The 21,676-nt window shown below is 44.0% G+C and overlaps 1 protein-coding gene across 8 annotated transcripts in view; it reads right to left on the reverse strand.

Annotated features, from left to right (window-relative positions):
- LOC107376421 (3'-5' exoribonuclease HELZ2) overlaps window positions 1–21,676 on the reverse strand; it is an 81,704-nt gene that overhangs the window by 10,907 nt on the left and 49,121 nt on the right. For 7 of the 8 annotated variants that reach the window (XM_070542777.1, XM_070542775.1, XM_070542772.1 and 4 more), the window contains one exon: window positions 15,409–15,576. In XM_070542777.1, coding sequence (XP_070398878.1) covers window positions 15,409–15,576 — 168 coding nt within the window. Of the gene's footprint in view, window positions 1–15,408; window positions 15,790–21,676 lie in introns of those variants that run through there. The other variant, XM_054750633.2, reaches the window with a different exon arrangement.

Below are 21,676 nucleotides of genomic sequence, written 5' to 3' on the forward strand. Positions count from 1 at the left end.
CATCACTGACGGTGGAAACTTTACACTGGACCTCATGCAACGTGGATTCTGTGCTTCTCCGCTCTTCCTCCAGACTCTGGGTCCTTGATTTCCAAAGGAAATGCAGAACTTGCTTTCATCAGAAAACATAACTTTGGACCACTCAGCATCAGTCCAGTCCTTTTTGTCCTTGGCCCAGGCGAGACGCTTCTTGCGCTGTTTCATGTTCAAGAGTGGCTTGACACACGGAATGCGACACCTGAATCCCATGTCTTTCATGAGTCTCCTCGTGGTGGTTCTTGAAGCGCTGACTCCAGCTGCAGTCCACTCTTTGTGGATCTCCCCCACATTTTTGAATGGGTTTGTCGTCACAATTCTCTGCAGGGTGCGGTTATCCCTAGAGCTTGTACACTTTTTTCTACCACATTTTTTCCGTCCCTTCGCCTGTCTGTTAATGTGCTTGGACACAGAGCTCTGCGAACAGCCAGCTTCTTTAGCAATCACCTTTTGTGTCTTGCCCTCCTTGTGCAAGGTGTCAATGATTGTCTTTTGGACAGCTGTTAAGTCAGAAGTCTTCCCCATGATTGTGGTGCCTTCAAAACAAGACCGAGGGACCTTTTAAAGGCCTTTGCAGGTGTTTTGAGTAAATCAGCTGATTAGAGTGGCAGCAGGTGTCTTCTATATTCAGCCTTTTCAGAATATTCTAATTTTTTGAGATACCAGATTTGATGTTTTCATTGGTTGTCACCTATAAATATCAAAATTAAACGTAATAAACATCGGAAATACATTGGTCTGTGTGCATTGCATGAATATAATGTACAAGTTTCACGTTTTGAATGGAATTACTGAAATATTTTCAACCTTTTGATGATATTCTAATTTACTGGCCAGCACCTGTATATATAAGATGCTATGGGGAAAATGAAAGCCAATCTGGCGTGATGACATCATAAATATGCTAATTAGCATTTGACATCATCTGGCGACATCTGGGGGACTTTCTGGGTTAACTTCAGCTACTTTCTATCAGGGGGAATTGGCAACACTGGACCTTCATCATTCAATCAGTATGCTGAAAACATCAGCACAAGGGTGGGCGGCCATTTTTTTTTAATGACAGAGCACAGATACTGCCCCTCTTAAAAATTCTTAATGACATCACTATGTCTGCTGATGGTACGTGTCCCATTCTCCGGGTGTTACTGGACCTTTGACACTGTGGACTCTGTCCTTTAATCTCGCCTAAGCCATGATGTTGGTATTCTTGGCTCAGCTCTTGTTTAACAGGGTTCCTACACGATTCATCAAGTTAAATTCAAGACATTTTAAGACCTTTTTTTGATCATTCATTAAAAGTAACCATTTACATCACGTACAGCACTTTAGCAAATGCACCCAAACACCCTTTTTAGCATTTTCACCTGCAAACTGCAGAGAAGCATTGTTTTGGTTTTTTCCCCGTGTCCTGTCTGGCTGTGAAGCAAACAGAATTAATGTCTGAATGCTGGTGACAAGCCTTACAAATTTACTCTCAGGTGGAGCATCAAACCTTCTGCTTTTAATGTCACACCTGATACTTAAAACTTTATTGTTATTGTTTTCTGCTGCGCAATGGCGCAGTGGTTAGAGCTGTTGCCTTGCAGCGAGAAGGTCCTGGGTTCGCTTCCTGGCCTGGGATCTATCTGCATGGAGTTTGCATGTTCTCCCTGTGCATGCGTGGGTTCTCTCTGGGTACTCCAGCTTTCTCCCTCAGTCCAAAAACATGACTGTTAGGTTAATTGGTCTGTCTAAATTGTCCTTAGGTGTAAGTGTGTGTGCATGTTTGTCCTGTGTGTCTCTGTGTGTTGAACGTGCCCAAGTCCATACTTATGAGAGCACCAAGTGAGCACCTGTGTGCGTACCCATGCTTGTATATGTAAGGTTTCTCTATAAGAGCATCCAATAGAGAGTGTGAGGGGCCACAGATCTGCCCCCCAAAGATGCGTAGATGGAAGGAGCTCCAAGTCTCAGAGATTCAGGAGCTGCCCCAGAGCGCAGGGACCCCAGGGAGACTGCGACCAGAAAAGCCCCTGCCCCCTCAAGAGGCGCAGAGGATTGCCCCGGGGGGCCACAACCAGCTGCTGGCAGAGTCCCGGGGGATATCAGCAGTGTAACGTGAGGAAGTTTGGGTTTTCTGTGCCAAAGGTCGTATTTGCCCGGCTGGGTCAAAGCTGGGTCACGCAGCATTTTCACCCACAGATTAAGACCTAAGCCGACAGCAAGTCTGAAGGACTCCACAACATCCAACACCTGCAGCTTCAGAAGAAGGACTTCGCCACAGTCTAGTCATAATAAAACAAAGTCTTAAACTTCCTTTATTTTTGTTAAATAATCATTTGATCACTTTGCTCATTATAAATGTATTTTAATCAAATGAATGATTATTATGCTTTGGGTAATCATAATGAACTATAATGAATCAGTATAGTTAAATGTTTTTGAAGATGTTTAGCAATGACCTTCACATGTGCTCACACAGGTCCCACTTCACAGTAACTCAAAACACATTTGCTCTGACGCACAACAAGTTTGCTTTGGGAAGAGAAGTGGTTTTGGTAAGTTAGTCAGTACGATAGTGAGAACGAAAGAGAGCGGACGTGCAGAACAAACGCCACGGGGAAAGGAGACCTGCAGGCTCTTTTCTCCCACCACGCTATTTCTGTCAAGCCAGACAGAATAGCTGAAATGCAACCAGCTAACGCAGACTCGTCCCAGAGTCTTTTGGTTTCTGAGTTAATTTCAACTTGAGAAAGCGCATCTGCCGAACGCTTCAGCAATGTGTACCGAGGTCAACTCTGGACCGGATCGTCGCACACCTTTGTCTCCTCTGCCAGCCAAGGTGTGACCTGGATAAACATCCTCCGAGGTCCGGATCTAAACGGGGGTCCTAAGTACGGTGAGGCAGAACACAATAGATAGCGTTCTGTTGCTGTTTTTCTAATAAGAACTAAAGTTTAATTGCAAACATCATTTTTCACTCAGACACCTTTTGTCTCCCTGAAGCAATCTCAGACACCTGCATGCACGCATTCATAATTACATCATCCTCAAACTTAGCACATCCAACACAAGGTCTATTTGTGCAAGCTTAAAATATCAACTGTTAAAGATTGTCCAAAGAGGTTGCCAATGTTGACTGTTTTTCCTAAGATTGTTATTTCAAATCGTTAGTTTAAATTGAAGAATTAAAACTCTTAAAATTTAAACTTGTCTTTTCATTGAACTGAAACACAGACAAACGGATATGATCGTCAGTTTATCGATGAAAACAACCTTTGAGTCTTCTTATCTCTATAACATTTGGTTATGAATTTGTAAAAATTAATATTCCAGATTATTATGTAGAATGGTTCATCTTTCATAAAAGAACCAACCATATTTGGCGAGGAAACCAGGCTTCAGGCCTCCATCAACTGGTTCCCTAGCCTATGCTGCCATCTTGTGGTGATTTTGTGTTCCATTCGATTCTCTGTTCAGGAACCATATTTCTCCTGTGCCGTAGAAACTAACACCACAGTCAGTCATTAATTTTGAGATAAATTAAGAGGCTGTACCAGTGTGTTTACATTGGGCTCAGACGACGAAATAACGGATTTGCTCTAAATGATGAAGGTGATGGACCAAGCATCTGCGACTTGGCAGGCTGAGGAAACGACTCAGCGCTCCTTAGCGTTATCTTGATTGTACTGTTATACCTGATGTAAAGTTCTCTAACGATCTGCTTCCAGAACACACCCAGACAAAGGAGACTGTTCACCGGCTGCCGGAACCACCTGGTCCTGCCGTGCTCGAGAATGGCTCATTCGCGTTAGTCGGACGCCGGGCTGATGCGGTAGGATTACTGTCTTTGGAGCACAACTGCCCAGGACAGGGAACAGGTGACGGTATTGGGGTGACAGTTAAACTGGGTCAGAAGTTGTTCTGCTACGCACTTCCTGACTTGAGCTCATGCATTTCATTGGTATCAGTCACAATGTTCATTCTCATTTTTCTTTCTTTCTTGGGGGGGGGGGGGGGGGGTCGTAACCCCGCAAATCCCATCATGGTTTGAAATTAACGACATTCTCTCTGCTGATTTAACTCTAGATGAATCTCTCGAACCTATGGTTAACCACACTGACAAACAGCTTGTGCTAAAACCTGTGGTTCCTGATGGATTTTCTCTTTCCGCCATGTCAGGTGATAACCACCTCTCCGGCATGGATGTGAAGTCTTTCAGTGATCATCAGTCCGCATCATGCACAACCCTGCTTGTTTCTCGGGGCGAGATGGAAACATCAGACGCCGTGAAACACTTGTGGCCTCCAGACGTGCCCATCCTACCATTTGAAGGGTTTGTGCCCGGACTCCTTGACCTTTCTGTGAATGACCTTGTCAGTTCTCAGTTCGTGACCTCTGCTGACACGGAGGAAAATTCTCTTCTTCTTTCATAGGAGTATGACTCTGTCTCTGGCCTATGTGCTCTCTTTCCTGTGAGTTTTCTTTCAGGTGACCACGGCGGCACAGAAAAACCTGCGGTTTCCAGGAGCCCTAGGTTCAGTGATATTGAGAAGGCCTCGGGGGTTGCTACGGACACCACACTCACGGGCTCGGGATCGCCACCCGGCCCAGGAGGGGTGGGTGGGTGCAGCGACGCTCGGCTCAGGGCCCCGCCTGACAGGGGGGGGGTGCTGAGTGGCACTGAGTCTTCCGACACTGACCTTACAGCACTTCAGCTGGCGAAGTTGACCTCCGACCCAGGGATAGGTGATACTCCTTCTAAGGGGGAGGGCTCTAGTCAGTCTGTAACTTCTCTGGTTAAACCTGGTATTTCTGTTCCCGTGTGGAATCCTCCATCATTCTTGAGCCGAAAGTATTCTTGGCTTCAGCTTTCAGGACAGACCGTGTTCCTTTCGCTAGCAACATGTCTGTGTCTGATTCTACACATGGCTGTGTTTGCTTTGACACCCGTAACGCAACCATTCTTGTCTGAATCCTTTACAGAACCTCCACGTCCGGAACCTCCAGGTCTTTGGACATCTGAACACCTGCTCTTCCAGCATGATCCAGGTGACAATGTGCATCTTCTTAGTAAGCAGGCTCTTAAGAGCCTAAGAACTGTTGTTTTTTCTGATTTTCCTGTCTCAAAGACACGGCATAAGTTTGAGAAACAAAAGGGGGGTGGGAAGCCTCCTCCTGATCTGCGAGCCTCATCGCCTCATCTCCAGTTCACTCCTATTTCTGATCGCGAGAACGTTGCCTCTGATAAGCTGATAAACAACCTTGAACAGGTAAAATCAGGTTCTGATCTAACAACTAAACCATCCGCTTCGCTCCAGTTCCAAACGAGGCCCACAGGTAATTTCAAACTCGTTTCCCTGTGGGTTCGTAACACCAGATACAAACAGCTTAATGACCCAATCGATTCTGACCGGACACTTTTCCACTACCTGGTGGAACGTTACAAATTCACTCGATTCTTTGTTGGATGAATTTTTAACAAATGTGATATCCTTTGAGTTTTTTTTTCAGGTTACCTGCCTTCAGCCAGGGTCCTGTTACTAACTCACATTTTTAGGGACTACTAATCTACTGATTTACATCTCTATCTTTTAATAGTGCTTTGTGTAGAGTGATTATGTTTGAATTCAGGGTTTAACTTGTTAAAATTTCCCTTAAAGGGCTACAAGCCAATTTGCCCTTCATATTCATTATTTTTTTTATGTAAGCCTTTAATCAGTGCAGCCTGATGATTTTCACATATCAGTTAGGAATTAATTTCTTTTATTTGTGTTTTCTCTGCATCACATTTTCACATGACATGTAGAACAGGGTGCAGAACATTTCTTCTTTAGATAATTCACAAAATGCCTTCACATGGTTTATAAGGTACCCATAAATAGGTTTGTAATTATTTTCTTTGATTTGCATCAAACGGAATCTATCGTATGGGCTGCCTCACTCTGTGTCTCCTTCTCCTGAGCTTGTCTGGCCTTCGATGATACTCCATTCCATGGGGGTCTCCACCTTCAGAGGGTCGTCTTCACCTGACTCCACCTGGTTTCCAGTCGCATGGGGCTTCGGTCGTGGTTCGAGAGGTATCGAGGTCTTCGCTGGACTTCGTCCGAGGATTACATCACCTTCTCAGCTCCGTGTGGACACACGGGCTACCTTATCCTTTTGAATATGCCTTTGCACTATTGCTGATGAAATTAACTGCTATTGAAATAGCTCTGCTTTCAAGATCTCCTAAGTGGATTACTTTACAATGATTTGCAACAGTTTGCCTTAATCACCTAATCAGGGTATAATCCTTTCTTCACGGGACGTGGGGAGAGGCTTCCTCGCTCCTGCCTTCATCTGGAACACTGTAATGTCTTCCTTCATGACTACATCACGTTGTTGAGGTCACGATGTCAGGTGGTTGTCGCTTCACCACCATGTCGTCGTGAAAGGGGGGATTTTAACGTGAGGAAGTATGGGTTTTCTGTGCCAAAGGTCGTATTTGCCCAGCTGGGTCAAAGCTGGGTCACGCAGCACTTTCACACACAGATTAAGACCTAAGCCGACAGCAAGTCTGAAGGACTCCACAACATCCAACACCTGCAGCTTCAGAAGAAGGACTTCTACACAGTCTAGTCATAATAAAACAAAGTCTTAAACTTGCTTTATTTTTGTTAAATAATCATTTGATCACTTTGCTCATTATAAATGTATTTTAATCAAATGAACGATTATTATGCTTTGGGTAATCATAATGAACTATAATGAATCAGTATAATTAAATAATGTTTTTGAAGATGTTTAGCAATGACCTTCACACTTCTCACACAGGTCCCACTTCACAGTAACTCAAAACACATTTGCTCTGACGCACAACAAGTTTGCTTTGGGAAGAGAAGTGGTTTTGGTAAGTTAGTCAGAACGATAGTGAGAACGGAAGAGAGCGGACGTGCGGAACAAACGCCACGGGGAAAGGAGCCCTGCAGGCTCTTTTCTCCCACCACGCTATTTCTGTCAAGCCAGACAGAATAGCTGAAATGCAACCAGCTAACGCAGACTCGTCCCAGAGTCTTTTGGTTTCTGAGTTAATTTCAACTTGAGAAAGCGCATCTGCCGAACGCTTCAGCAATGTGTACCGAGGTCAACTCTGGACCGGATCGTCACACACCTTTGTCTCCTCTGTCAGCCAAGGTGTGGCCTGGATAAACATCCTCCGAGGTCCGGATCTAAACGGGGGTCCTAAGTACGGTGAGGCAGAACACAATAGATAGCGTTCTGATGCTGTTTTTCTAATAAGAACTAAAGTTTAATTGCAAACATCATTTTTCACTCAGACACCTTTTCTCTCCCTGAAGCAATCTCAGACACCTGCATGCACGCATTCATAATTACATCATCCTCAAACTTAGCACATCCAACACAAGGTCTATTTGTGCAAGCTTAAAATATAAATCGTGTTAAAGATTGTCCAACGAGGTTGCCAATGTTGATTGTTTTTCCTATGATTGTCATTTCAAATCGTTAGTTTAAATTGAAGAATTAAAACTCTTAAAATTTAAACTTGTCTTTTCATTGAACTGAAACACAGACAAACGGATATGATCGTCAGTTTATCGATGAAAACAACCTTTGAGTCTTCTTATCTCTATAACATTTGGTTATTAATTTGTAAAAATTAATATTCCAGATTATTATGTAGAATGGTTCATCTTTCATAAAAGAACCAACCATATTTGGTGAACCATTACGCTACAGCAGCAAGCCCACAGGCCCGCCTGCAGCCTCCCACCCCCAAGCCGGACGAGCCCGGAACCCAGCGACCCGGGACCCAGGGGCGACCACCCCCGCCGGGGACCCAACAGAGCCCAGGGACCCAGATCCCACCAAGCAGCCACCAGAATTAATCAGGCAGACGCTAAAAATCTTAAACCCCCTTAAACCCCCACAGCCCCCTGACCTGGAAGCCGTGAAAACTCAGGTAGACCAAGGCACCACACTCCACACCAAGTGTGGCACGGGGAGGGGAGGCGAAGATGTATAGCAGCAAAAGAAGTCCCAGGAGAGGGGCGGAGTCAAAGGCCCCACCTGACATATACAGTCATCAGTGTTGGGCAAGTTACTTCAAAACTGTATTGCATTATTTATTACTTGTTACCCTCATTTTAAAGTAATTAATTACATTACAATATTACTGATTTAAAAATGTAAGGCATTACACAACTTTTGCATTACTCTGTTACTTTCAACAAAACAACTTCAGTATGAGTTTGGTAATCTGATGCCTGGTGAACTCATGACACATCCGGTGGAAGGTGATGTGGTGTCTGAGCTAGGACTGCTGTTAAAAACTGTTCTTTAGAAGGATTGTTTATGAAATAAATGAAACAACAAACTGTACTCTCAGCACACTGCTATCTTAGATTAACTTAGCAGGGAGTGAGGTGGTGGGGGCTCCAAGTCTACTTAGCCTTGGTCCCCAAATGCCTTGATACGGCCCTGGATGTGGGACTGACTTCTGGTGTGATCTGATTCTATCACATGTATAAATATTAAATGCTTATCTATTATTGCTTTCCACTGGTAAAAATGTGTATTGGGGATAAATCTACCTATTTTTTTCTTTTCAAGCACTTTGTTTTGTTTTCTTGATTTTATTTGAACAATTTCCGGCCCTTTCTCTCTCTAACCTTCCTGCATGCTGCACGTTTTCTCCGTCTTCTAGAAAAAACAGTTTCCTAGATTTCCTACTTTCTAACTATCAGCCAAAGGGATCTTCACATGCGTGGCGCTCCAGCAGCAATGAGTTGAAATCACCGGGGCCCAGATTAACTCAGCTGAGGCAAAGCACGTCAGAAAAGTACAAAATACCAGAGAACATGCGCTGATATGAACGATCGCAGGTGAATTATTTTGTTTTAGTGGAAAAAAGCAATGCATTACAGTAATTAATTAATTTTGTACCGCGTTACTCCCAACACTGACAGTCATACAGAAACACAGTCACACACTCCTTCCCTCATGCTCACACATACACATACAACCTAAGACTCACAAAAATGCACGCCAGACACCCACTCATACTCCCCATACACACCCTATTCACTCTGGTCCCGGTACTGCTGCACAAATGGTACAATCATCAACGGTTCCCAGAGTTCGACCCTTTCTGCTGGGGTGCTGATGAGCAGGCTCCCCCGCCCAACGCCGAGCAAAGCGACCCACCACCCCAGACCCCAGCCTGATCCCCTCCTAACCTCCAGCCCCGGGAAGACAATGAACAACAGAGGTGTGCTAAGACCTCCTAGTCTCCCTCCGCCTGCTCCCATACAGTGTTGGTGCATGTTGATGAGGTGTATTCGTGTCTGTAGTGAGCGGGCAGTGCAGGGTTCGTCTGGCCTACGCCAGCTGATGCCACCACACCATCCCTCTTCCCCCCACAGCCCTCTGTGTCTTAAGTGCAGTTTAAAATTGGAAGTGGGCACCGGCACCTGGGATGAGGCTGAAAGATCCCCTTGCCAAATGTCATTGTATGTGATTACTCCCAAGGCCCTAAGTGTGTGTTTGCGTGGAATGTCGTTGGTGGAAGTGTATAATGTGCAAATAAAATTGGGGGGCAGGCTGCTACAGGAATGCGGAAATGGGGTCCATACCCACACCCCCTGACTTGTCCACCCCCAAAGTCCTATGTGCATGTTTGTGTGATGATGTGAGGGAGCAGGAGGAGAAAAATGTGTGGGGATGGGGAGGAATGGCTGGTTGGCCTAAGCCCTCCAGGGAGCCAGCTCCCCCACTGGCCCCAATAGGCACCTCCATTGCCAAAATGCCACCCAGGGCATGGAGAGCCCAGCCCATCTTGCCAAGGCCCAAAGCAGCAGCATTGCAGAGCTCCATGAAGTCCGAGGGAACCAACACAGCCCCACCCCAGCAGAATATCTACTTCCATCCCTGCATTTGCACAACTTCCAGAATATAAGACATAGGACATCCAGGTAAGGTTGGGTCCTCACCCTCCTGGACATTGGAAGCATTGGAAGCATTGTTGAAAGGAGACACTTCTCCTCCACTCATAAAGTGACTCTGTATCAGATTACTGAGGGATAAATGGCATGAAGGAGTGTTTTGGAAGCAGTCCTATAAATTATGTCAACGTAATATAAGATGGGAAGAATTGTCCTTTTGTTTGCTTTGCAGAATGAGTGAAGCATGACCTGTTGCTATAGAAACCAATTCTTGACTTGACTTTAGAAAGTAATAAATTAATTAATAAACTGGGTTCCGTTTTTCATCTTGTTCAACAATTGTGTCATAAATCATTATAGAAAATCTGAACTCTCTCCTCTAAACACCAAAGAACTGTGCTGCGCAAGAGTCACTGTTCTGTTATTCTGTTCTTTCCTGCCTTTTCCTGGGATCCATTGATTTCCCCATTTCCTATTCATTTTCTCTCTCCCTTTCCTCACATTTTTTTTTTATTCCTTTCTCCTTTAAAGGGACTTTACGGACTTTTGAATTTTTATGCTCGCGATTGCCCCCTCAGGCCAAAAGCGTGATGGCAACTTCAATAGTAGGCTTGTGCACGAGGCGCGCATGCTGTACGTGCACACCCCTTAACGAAAATGTGTGTGTGTGTGTGTGTGTGTGTGTGTGTGTGTGTGTGTGTGTGGCCCGGAGGACAGAGGACAGGAGAACGCGCAGCTAATTAATTAAATAACTTGGTTCTGTACCTTTATCTTCAGCACAGCCGACAAAGGTTTAAGAAGGGTCAGTCCTCCTGCATGCTCAGATCATTCCCTTCCCTTGCTTGAAAAATTGTTCCGAAATGAAAGTTGAACCCACATCTTTTTTATCTGTGAATTCAATGCCGTTCGGCGAGTCTCAAATAAAACTTTGGGCATCTTACTGTAAAAAAAATATACCACTAATGTAAAAAAGAAACTCTAAATGAACGATGTTCATACCCAGATTCAAACCCAGGTCTTCAGCAAGTGAGTCAGACATCTTACTAGGTGAGTTAAATCACCAGTAACATTAAATGTATCTGTAACTTTTATATCCTTAATGACACCTGAAACAACGTCAATCCAAAGAACAGTTCGGAGTGAAAATGGCTGTTTTGTTGCTAATTTGCAGGAAATATCTAGAAGAAAGTTCTACAGAAAGTAGCTAAGGGTCCTCAGAAATGTAGCTAGGTTCATCACTAGGCGTTAGGAACAGCGACAAAGTCGCTGTGTTGGCACTACCTCTCTTTCTGCTGCTAAAGCTACGGATAGCAAATGCTACGGGCTATGCCTGAGCGTGAACACGCATGAAGCAGCCTGCTCGACCCGAGCAGCTCTCTTTTTCTGTGATTTTACAGAAAAACAGGCAATCACAGTAAAAATATCAGGGCTCATTCTACAGGACCAGGGCATTGCAGGAGAATGTATGAAGAAGACATTTATTTTTCTATACATGTTTTGGCTGTCAAACTTCCCTAATGTCCCTTTAAAACATATTTTCAATAATTTTTTGAAATATTTTTATACTTTTAACTTTTATTGATTCCAAAACCTTTAGAACACAGTTGGAAACAAATTGAGGAAATGGAAGACCACAGGCCAAGTTAAGGCTCGAAGTGGTAGGCAAAGAAAAATCTCAGATGAAAAACAACACAGCGTCAAACGAAGACCACCTGCTACCTACAGTAAAACACGGTGGTGGTTCTGTCATGCTGTGGGCTGTGTGACCAGTGCAGGGACTGGGAATCTTGCTAAAGTTGAGGGACGCATGGATTCCACTCAATATCAGCAGATTCTGGAGACAAATGTCCAGGAATCAGTGACAAGGCTGAAGCTGCACCGGAGCTGGATCTGTCAACAACACAACGACTCTAAACACTGCTCAACATTGACTAAGGCATTCATGCAGAGGAACAAGTAGAATGTTCTGGAATGTTCATCTCAGTCCCCAGACCTGAATATTATTGAAAATCTGTGGTGTGAGTTAAAGAGAGCGGTCCATGCTCAGAAACCCAAATGAACTAGAGATGTTTTGTAAAGAAAAATGGTCCAAATACCTTCAGCCAGAATCCAGACTCTCATTGGAAGCTATAGGAAGTGTTTAGATGCTGTTATTTCTGCTAAAGGAGAAGCTACTAAATATTGAGTTAATTTCTTTTTTGTGGTGCCAAAATGTATGCACCTGCCTAATTTTGTAAATCCTATAAACTCTGTTTCATTTCTCAAATATCACTGTGTGTGTTTCCTATTTGATATATCTAACTGAAAATTTTTATAGTAACAACCAACGATTAATAAAAGAAAATTATGCACCACTATCTGTCCTTGTAAATAAACAAGTTGGTCATGGTATGTATACAATTACCCCAAATACCTAACCTTCCTAAACCTAACGAACTACCAAGCAACAACAATAGGAAGAGAATAAATAACAAAGAAAGAAAAACATTTAGAATAAGTTAAGAACTGACTTCTGAGTGTGAGATTCTGAAAAAAACTTGAGAAATGTCCCCCACACCCTATAAAACTTATCATTGATATTTACAGAATAGTGGATCTTTTCAACGTTTAGAGGAGACATAAGATCCTTCAACCATTGCACGTGTGTAGGTGTGTAGGTTCTGTGCCTAGCCAAAAGAAAAGCAAGTGCTAACACACAACATTCAGATGGAAATCTATTTTCCCAGCAGTGCAAAAAGGGCCACCAGTGGGTTTGGAGAACTGAAGATATGGTTTGAAAGAAATCAAGGTGGTATTTCCTGAGACTTGGGCATGACCAGTATATGTGTATAAGGGACCCACCTGCGGCATGTTGGACAGGTTTCTGTTCAGTTTGAGTATTCAATTCCAAATTTCTACAGATAATGAAAAACCGTGGGCCCTCATTTATCTACTCTACTTACAAACAGACCTGTGCATATTTCAAGCGTAGGAATGATTTTACGCATTGGTTCGTATTTACCTATTTGTACTTGTACGTAGAAATGTTCCTAAAGAAAAGCTCTGACCATGCGTAGGAACAGCATCTAGTGGTAAAACAGGTAAGCCGCAACATCAAAGGTCTCAGTCGTCTACACATGTTCCTCATCCACTAATTATGTTACCCAATAAATAATTATTTTGGTGGAATAACACCTGCATTGGATCACATTATTGGTGCTCAAACGCCCGTTACCGACAGGAATCTGACATTGTACAATGGCTAATTTTGTAATCACAAGTATTAGTCCTCACTTTTATGATGGTGTTAATCTTTTTTTAACTTCTTATTTTTATTGTCCTCGTGAAGTGCTTCATGATTTTGCTTGAGAGGCGATGATAAAAGATTGTTTCTTCTTCTTATTATTATTGGAGGATTTGTCAGAGTGTGATCTCTGGAAGAAACGCGTCCTCTATGAGCGCACTGACCTCCCTGAAGGAGATCTGCTGGAGCTATATTGGACCCATTGTGAAGCGACAGATAAACCGCACGAATCCGATCCATGCGGGAACCTCCTCTGCTTCCCGGTTGTACACACGTTGTCACGGTAACCAGACTGAATGACAGCTCAGAAGATGAGCTGAGATTGTAAAAAATGCCTGAAAATGTATTGATTAATCTGTGCCTAATAAGGTTGATTGATCTGTGCTTGAATTACTGAAGTTTTGAAATGACATATATGATCATTAATGTTTGATATGACAAGGTAATCATCATCCACACTGAAACAATAGGTTCATTAGAGATAAATTAAAGTTAAGTTAAATGTCATGACACATAGTTTTTTCTACTGCTCCAATCAGAGCATCCTGTATCTGGGAAGGTGTGGTTCTGAGATTTGTTGTGAACACCCCTTAACATGTCAAGCTTCGATTGGCCGAGTGAATCATAATATGAGAATATTAAAACAGAATCACTTGAGTGATTCAGCACAAGCTTTCCAATCCAGGATTCAAGTTATGAGCATAACTTCGACTGGCCATCGGAGGGACACTCCAACCATCGCATCTACAGCTGGCACCGCAACCGGTTTCTTTAGAACCAAGGCAAGACAACTTCAACTCCTTAAGAGTTATTCCTAAGACGCAAACAACTGTGCGACCCGGACAAATCTCAGGACTGACTTAGTCGCCTCGTGATTTTCCTACTAACCTCGAGGCACTGGGGTCACCAGACTCTATGACATCTCGGATCCAATAGGGGGTCTCCAGAATGGGTACGAGGGCTCACAAGATTATGTCTGATGTGGTTTTAGAAACCATCAATTAGTTTAGAGCAAACCAAATTCACTCCCACTCAGAACTTGCTTCTCCAGATACGAAGGTTCTGATAACATCACATTCATACATCATCACACCTCACATTACATCCGCTTTAGATTCATCCATCACAGTAGTCTCAGTTAACTTCTCATGTTTTTAATTGTTTGAGAAAAATAAATTCTTACTTTTTAACCCTAAGCCTACCCCTAACCATTACCCTTTGATCCCTGAAAAGCAAAGAATCCTACAATCTTCTGATTAAACATCCAAAGACCCAGCAGGTTGATATTCTATATTTATATAGAACATCACATCTTCCTGGTCATATGTAAAGGTAATATATTAAGCTTAAAAGCACAATATTTACCCCTCTACATATTATATGTACAACATTACAATTGATTGATTACAACAAAGTGAAATCTGAGCAGAGTTCTGAGAGGCACTTGAACGTTGGGAATGTATCTCAGCCGACATTTAGAAATGAAGCTGCAGCTAATCCACTTCAAGTGGAGAGTGGGTCATGATTAACCAAGGCTTCCTCTGCCGTGACACATCAAACTAAAGAACTGTCCTTCAAACAGTTGGAACCACTCTAGGGTGAGACCCAACCAACTCTGAAAAAGACCAGGTTCTTGACAAGATTTCTCAGGATCCTTCTCGTTATAGGAAGCATTTGTGATGAAACAATAACAGCAACAACAGAGATTTAAAAAGCAGAGGAACTATTGATTACTGCTATCTCTGTAGTGTTGTCAGTTGACTGACAAATGGGCCTTTCCCACTAGCATCGGCTCTACATGGTCTGGACAGCATAGTGTGTCCACATTAGCATTGCCTGCCTTTTTTCAGGGTGCAACCAGACTGTTTTTCAGCCTCCTTCCCGAGGTGGTCTGCTTCAGGCTGACCAGGACCAACACCCACTGCTGACTGACAGGCCAGCCCAAATTCACGCCTCCCATTAGGGGAAGCTTTCAATGGTGGGTAGAATCAGCCCAGTGGGTTTACAGTGTGGATGTGTGGAGTCAACTGGGCCAGGCTGGGGCTATCCGGGCGGTGTGGAGCCGATGCTAGTAGGGAAGGCCCAACAGATTAGCTCCGTGCTACAGAAACCATCTTGAGCCATGGATGGTTCAGGGTTTCCAAAATATCATGTAAATCTCACCAATGATGCACAGTCCCTCTTTGGCCCTGGTGATGGCCACGTTTATCTGGTTGGGGTCTCCTACAAAGCCGATATGTTTGGAGAACCAGGCACCATCTGGATCCTTCACAATGTCTTTGTTTGGAAGTGAGACCACTGTTGAAACAATGACGTAACACCATTCACTCCCTGCAAGAAAAAAAAGATTACTTTTACTTGAGGATTTTAATTGTCCAGGAAGCCCAAGCCATCTCAGCTGAATCTTTGCAAAGCAGAGGTGCAGCGACTTCGTACTAGGTGCAGTTATGGATTTCCATATGCTCAAACAATTTTATTGAGAATTCTATCCATCCATGGGATTAGAATTTGGGCCTTATCGTGTAACGTAACACCATTCACTCCCTGCAAGAAAAAAAAGATTACTTTTACTTGAGGATTTTAATTGTCCAGGAAGCCCAAGCCATCTCAGCTGAATCTTTGCAAAGCAGAGGTGCAGCGACTTCGTACTAGGTGCAGTTATGGATTTCCATATGCTCAAACAATTTTATTGAGAATTCTATCCATCCATGGGATTAGAATTTGGGCCTTATCGTGTAGCTTTAAATGACTGGAATCTGGTAGGAAAAGATCAGAGATAATCTTATAAAGCAACTAGTGTGACCTTTTAAATTCATCCTCAGATATAGATTTTCAAACTTAATGACAATGGCGTTGTTTACATTTTAACTTGTCAGCACTTAGTCCTAGGGTGTTTCTCAACGTCAAGGTCTCGTCCCAGTTTCCTAGGATATATGTCATCAGGAACCGCCAAGACATGTTCATGTTCTACAGAGGAGTATGTTCTCCGTTTGTTAGCCGTTTAGCTAGCTGAGCAAGGATACACAGGAGGTGTCTTGTAGCCTGGCGTTGGTCAAATATTTCCCAGAAAACAGTGCGGTATTTTCAAAAGGATGGTAAATCAGGAGCCGGCAGCTACTTCGGAGGCAAATTTCCAGTTTACTGTAAATGTAAGTCAACTAATTATAGCTATCATTTAAAATGTTTTTTAGATCCAAAGCAGTTATTTATGGTTGGTTGGTTAGTTGTTTAGTAGTTGCAGCTTCAGAGACTAGCAGGTAGTAACTCGCTTAAATATTTAATTTATTTTAAGCAATATATACACAATATTAAAAGTAAACGGCTTATTATACATTTATATTGAACTTATACGTATCCATCCATTATCTGAACCCGCTTGTCCATGTAGGGTCGCGTGGGGCTGATGCCTATCTCCAGCAGTCAAACAGGTGGGGTACACCCTGAACAGGTTGCCAGTCCACTGCAGGGCAACACAGAGACACACAGGACAAACAACCAAGCACTCACACACTCAAACCTAAGGATAATTTAGACAGACCAATTAACCTGACAGTCCTGTATTTGGACTGTGGGAGGAAGCCAGAGTACCCAGAGAGAACCACCCGTGCACAGGGAAACTACCGTAAATCCTCTAATACAGGCCCGGGCCTGTATTTGACTCAAGCTCATCAAGCTCCAGGCCTTTATTGGAAGGAGGGCCAGTATTAGAGGCAGGCCTCTATTTCTATTTGAGCAAAATGAACTAATGGTTCGCTGGAGTTTTTGACAATTAATATTGCGCCCACATTTTCAAAGTTAAACACATTTCTTTTAACAACGGTAGTTTCTGCTTCAACCATCTCCCCCCTCCCCCTGCGCAGCGGCCGCAAACTCACTGATGCGCCTGCAGCCTCTCAGAGTTCCTGCTGCTCTAAACATTAAAATAATTATTTCATTTTCTGTTCCTCACTTCTGATTACCTTCAATGGTGTCTGTTTGTTGCAACCAGCAGGTACAAAAACTAACTTGTTTTTATTTGACTATTTTTCTGTCCTGTCTCTGTTTATTATCTTCCTGCATCTCTTCTCAATCCTAAATAGAAACTGCTACCTGGGTTCATATATATTCACCTCATGAGTTACCTTTGAACTGCAGTTCTAAAAGATCTACCGACCGCAAAAACAGCGGAGTGCTCGCTGCTTGCCAGCCACATCAGTGATCGGTGCGTCACCGGATGACAAGTTGATGCACCCCGCTCCACAGCGAAACGCATCAGGCGCAAATAAAAGACAGAAAACATCAAAGGAAATGAACCGACATGAACGATCGCGTGTTAAATAATTTGGCAACACCTGATTGTTACTTTGGCCGGGCTCAAGAGGCAGATTTACCGACCACAAAAACAGCGGAGTGCTCCCTGCTTGGCGGCCGCATCAGTGATCGGTGCGTCGGAGGACAAGGTGATGTGCCCCGCTCCACAGCAGCGAAACACATCAGGCGCAAATAAATGACAGAAAACATTAAAGGAAATGAACTGACATGAACGATCGCGTGTTAAATTAGTTTTTGAGGTGGCGACACCTGATTGTTACTGTGGTCGTGCTCAGGAGGCAGATCTACCGACCACAAAAACAGCGGAGTGCTCCCTGCTTGGCGGCCGCATCAGTGATCGGTGCGTCGGAGGACAAGGTGATGCACCCCGCTCCACAGCAGCAAAACACATCAGGCGCAAATAAAAGACAGAAAACATTAAAGGAAATGAGCCGACATGAACGATCGCGTGTCAGTACCGACGCTCTGGCACAGCGCGTTGCCCCCCCTCCCCCCCGAGCGCAGGAGCTTGTCACCCGCTGACAGCAGGCTGCTGTCTTTTCCGAGGGCTGCATCTTGCCGGTCATTATCACGTGACAGCGACTAGTCGACGACAGGCATAAAAAGTCACTATAGTGAAGTCGACTAGTTCATACAACCCCTATTGCTCCCCAGTGTTCTGCAGCGCACGTTCTCTTTGAACTTGATATCAAATTTTCGCCTCCTCTTCGTCTCCGCACGGTTAAAGTTACCCTCGCGGTCTATCACTCGCAAATCAAAAGTGAGACGATGACACAACCGCCTCCGTACTTGCTTGTTACCACATTCCACCCGGCCACAATAATAAACCGGCCATTATTCACCTCCGCCGACTCCGACACCGGCCAAAATTGGAGACCCTGCCTTTAATTGAATACCGGCCTGTATTAGAGGATTTACGGTATGCAAACTCCATGCAGACCCCAGGCTGGGATGTAAACCCAGGACCTTCTTTCTGCAAGGCAGCAGCGCTAGCCACTGCACCACTGTGCAGCCCAAGCTTACATGTATAAAATATAAATTTACCTCACGTCGCATGACGTGACCACGACACTAGTCTGTTCCATTTAAAGCAAGACATTGCCTTGCTAGGCCAAGTGCTTTGCCATTGAGAAACACCCCTAGTCTGTCTCTTTAAAACCAAAAACCCTGATAACGCAGTTCAATGCAGTTCAGTTTATTTTTAATATTTATCCTTTATTTAACCAGGAAGGTCCCATTGAGATTTAAAACCGCATTCTCATGAGAGTCCTGGCGATAATGACATGGACAAAAACACTGACACTGAGAGAACTGCCCACAGAAAGAGCTCAGCCAAGATGGCAGTGTGTCTATTACACTGTGATGGTAAATGTTGGTGTTGTGTAGGGAAGCGTAAGCCTGCTGGCTGCGACATGGTAACGCTTATCGCTCAACACAGCCACACACTGTTTGTACAGTTTGAATAATGAGCAACAAGGCTATTTTCAAACATTCGTAATATTAACACATTTCTTACCAATGTTCTTCCTGAATGAATGATGTCTTTTTGGCAGCTAAACTAGGGGAAATTACATGAAAACAGGAAGATGAGCCCTGGTAAAATACACATTTCTGTAACCATTTGCTGTCAGACAAATAAAGTTTTCTATTATATTCAAAGTTACAAGCATCAACTTCATACTCAAATAACTTAGACACGGATCGGGGAAAATATGATCAGAACATAATTATTAATTATCTACCATACTACTTTTATTTATAAAGCGCTTTTAACATGGCATTACAGCCAACCAAAGCGCTGCACACAAGGCATAAAATAGTCCCATCATAAAAACAATAAAAAAAAAAATCTTCACAAAGCAGGGAGAAAGTAAACAAAAACACAACATTTCAGATTTTGAAATGCATCTGAGGTCAAGTTGTTTCCTGCTTTTGCAGTTCTTTGAAGCGCTCCCGCTACATTTCTGACTATTGTCACTTATGACTGAAAATGTTTCCTCTCCAGAACCCCTGAATAGACATTACCAGGGAGGCTCAGGAGTGTGATCCCCCTGTAGATGGAAAACACCCTGCCGTACCCTTTTTAAATACGGGACCCAGCCCCCTGGTCTGCCAGTCCAGTGGGACTGCCCCCAATGTAGGGATGAGCGAGTACACCACTATCTGTATCTGTTCAACCATCTAAATTATCTGTATCTGTACTCGGAGCGGGCGTGGCATAACCCAAAAGTGGGCGTGGTTTAACCAGAAGTGGGTGTGGTTTACATCAATACATTATTTTAAATCTGAAATTGATATGGAATGATCAGAAGTTGATATGTGTATTGTTTATTTGAAAACTATTTACAGAGCTGCCTCAGAATTGAGATAAAATATTTTTTATCACAATAGTAAAGGAACTATTACAGAACAAGTTTTTCAATAAAATCAGAACATTATTATTTAAGTGCATGAGTTAATACATATGAACTCATGCAGTATGAACTAGAAAATATGAAATGCTAGAACCAGACACAACTTTACATATTTTTTTTATTTTAATTTGATTAAACAGATTTTTTTCTTAACATTCTTGGCATTTTTCCCCACACAAAGTTAAACAAAACAATGTTGATTAAGGTGTGTGTGTGAGAGTTAGAGAGGGAGAGAAAGAGAGGGAGAGAGAGTTAAAAAAATTTTTTTAAAGCCTGACCGGGGCGGAGGCAGTGACTGACGCAGCACGTCAGCTCTGTCTTGTCAAATGCACCACATAAGTTACGAAAAAAGTTACTTTAAATATTCAACTGAAAAATAGGCGAGCTGAGGAAAACCTAGGGAGTACTGAAGAAATGTGAGCAACAGTGAAGCAAGCACAGAGAGATCCATTACTGTCTGTGTGTGTGGATGCATGGGCCGGACTGAGCTCCCAGCTGCAGCGCTTTGTGTGTAGGGAGGGTTGGTTGCTCTATTTGACTGGCCAATTACAGAGCGTGAAGACAGTCAGTTACCCAATAAGGATTTTCCTTCAGCACGATTACAGATATTTACAAGTTTTACTCATTTCATGCTCATATTCGTCAAAAATGCTTTATCTGTACCAGATACTCGTCTGAAACGAGTATCTGATTCATCCCTACCCCGATGTCCACACGATATTGCAGAGCCGCGTCAGCCAACACAGCCCCACAACATCCAGAGCCTTAAGGAAGTCTGGGTGGATCTCATCCACCTCTGGACCTTTGCCACAGGGGAGCTTTTTCACCACCTCAGTGATCTCAGCACCAGTTCCCAGACTCTGCTTCCTCACTTGAAGACATGCCGGTGGGATTGAGGAGGTCTTCGAAGTATTCTGCCCACCGATCCACATCGTCCCGAGTAGAGGTCAGCAGCACACCGTTCCCACTATAAACAGTGCTGGTAGCACACTGCTTTCCCCTCCTGAGGCACCAGATGGTGGACCAGAATCTCCTCAAAGCCATGCGAAATTCTTGCTCCATGGTCTTACCTAACTCCTCCCACGCCCAGGTTTCTGCCTCTGCGAGCACCCGAGCCGCGTTCCACTTGGACTGCTGGTAGTCCCACAGACCAACAAGACCTGATAGGACACATTTTTCTGCTTGACAGCATCCCTAACCGCCGGTGTCCACCAGCAGGTTCGGGGGCTGCCGCCACGACAGGCACCGACGACCCTGCGGCCACAGCTCCGGTCGACCGCCTCAACAATGGAGGCATGGAACAGGGCTGATTCGAACTCAATGTTCCCCCCTTCCCCCGGAACATTTTAGAAGTTCTGTCGGAGGTGGGAACTGAAGCTCCTTCTGACAGGAGACTCTGCCAGATGTCCCCAGCAGACCCTCACAATACCTTTGGGCCTGCCTGGTCTGACTGGCATCTTCCCCCACCATTGGAGCCAACTCACCACCAGGTAGTGGTCAGTTGACAGCTCCGCCCCTCTCTTCACTGAGTGTCCAAGACATACAGCCGCAGGTCAGATGAAACAACAACAAAATCGATCATCGAGCAGTGGCCTAAGGTGCCCTGGTGCCAAGAGTACATATTTACGTCTTGAACATGGTGCTCATCATGGACAATCCATGATGAGCACAGCTTCTGTAGCTGAGGATCAGACCGCCAAGGTCCC

This window comes from Nothobranchius furzeri, chromosome 12, assembly GCF_043380555.1.
Source record: "Nothobranchius furzeri strain GRZ-AD chromosome 12, NfurGRZ-RIMD1, whole genome shotgun sequence".
Lineage (NCBI taxonomy): Eukaryota > Metazoa > Chordata > Actinopteri > Cyprinodontiformes > Nothobranchiidae > Nothobranchius > Nothobranchius furzeri.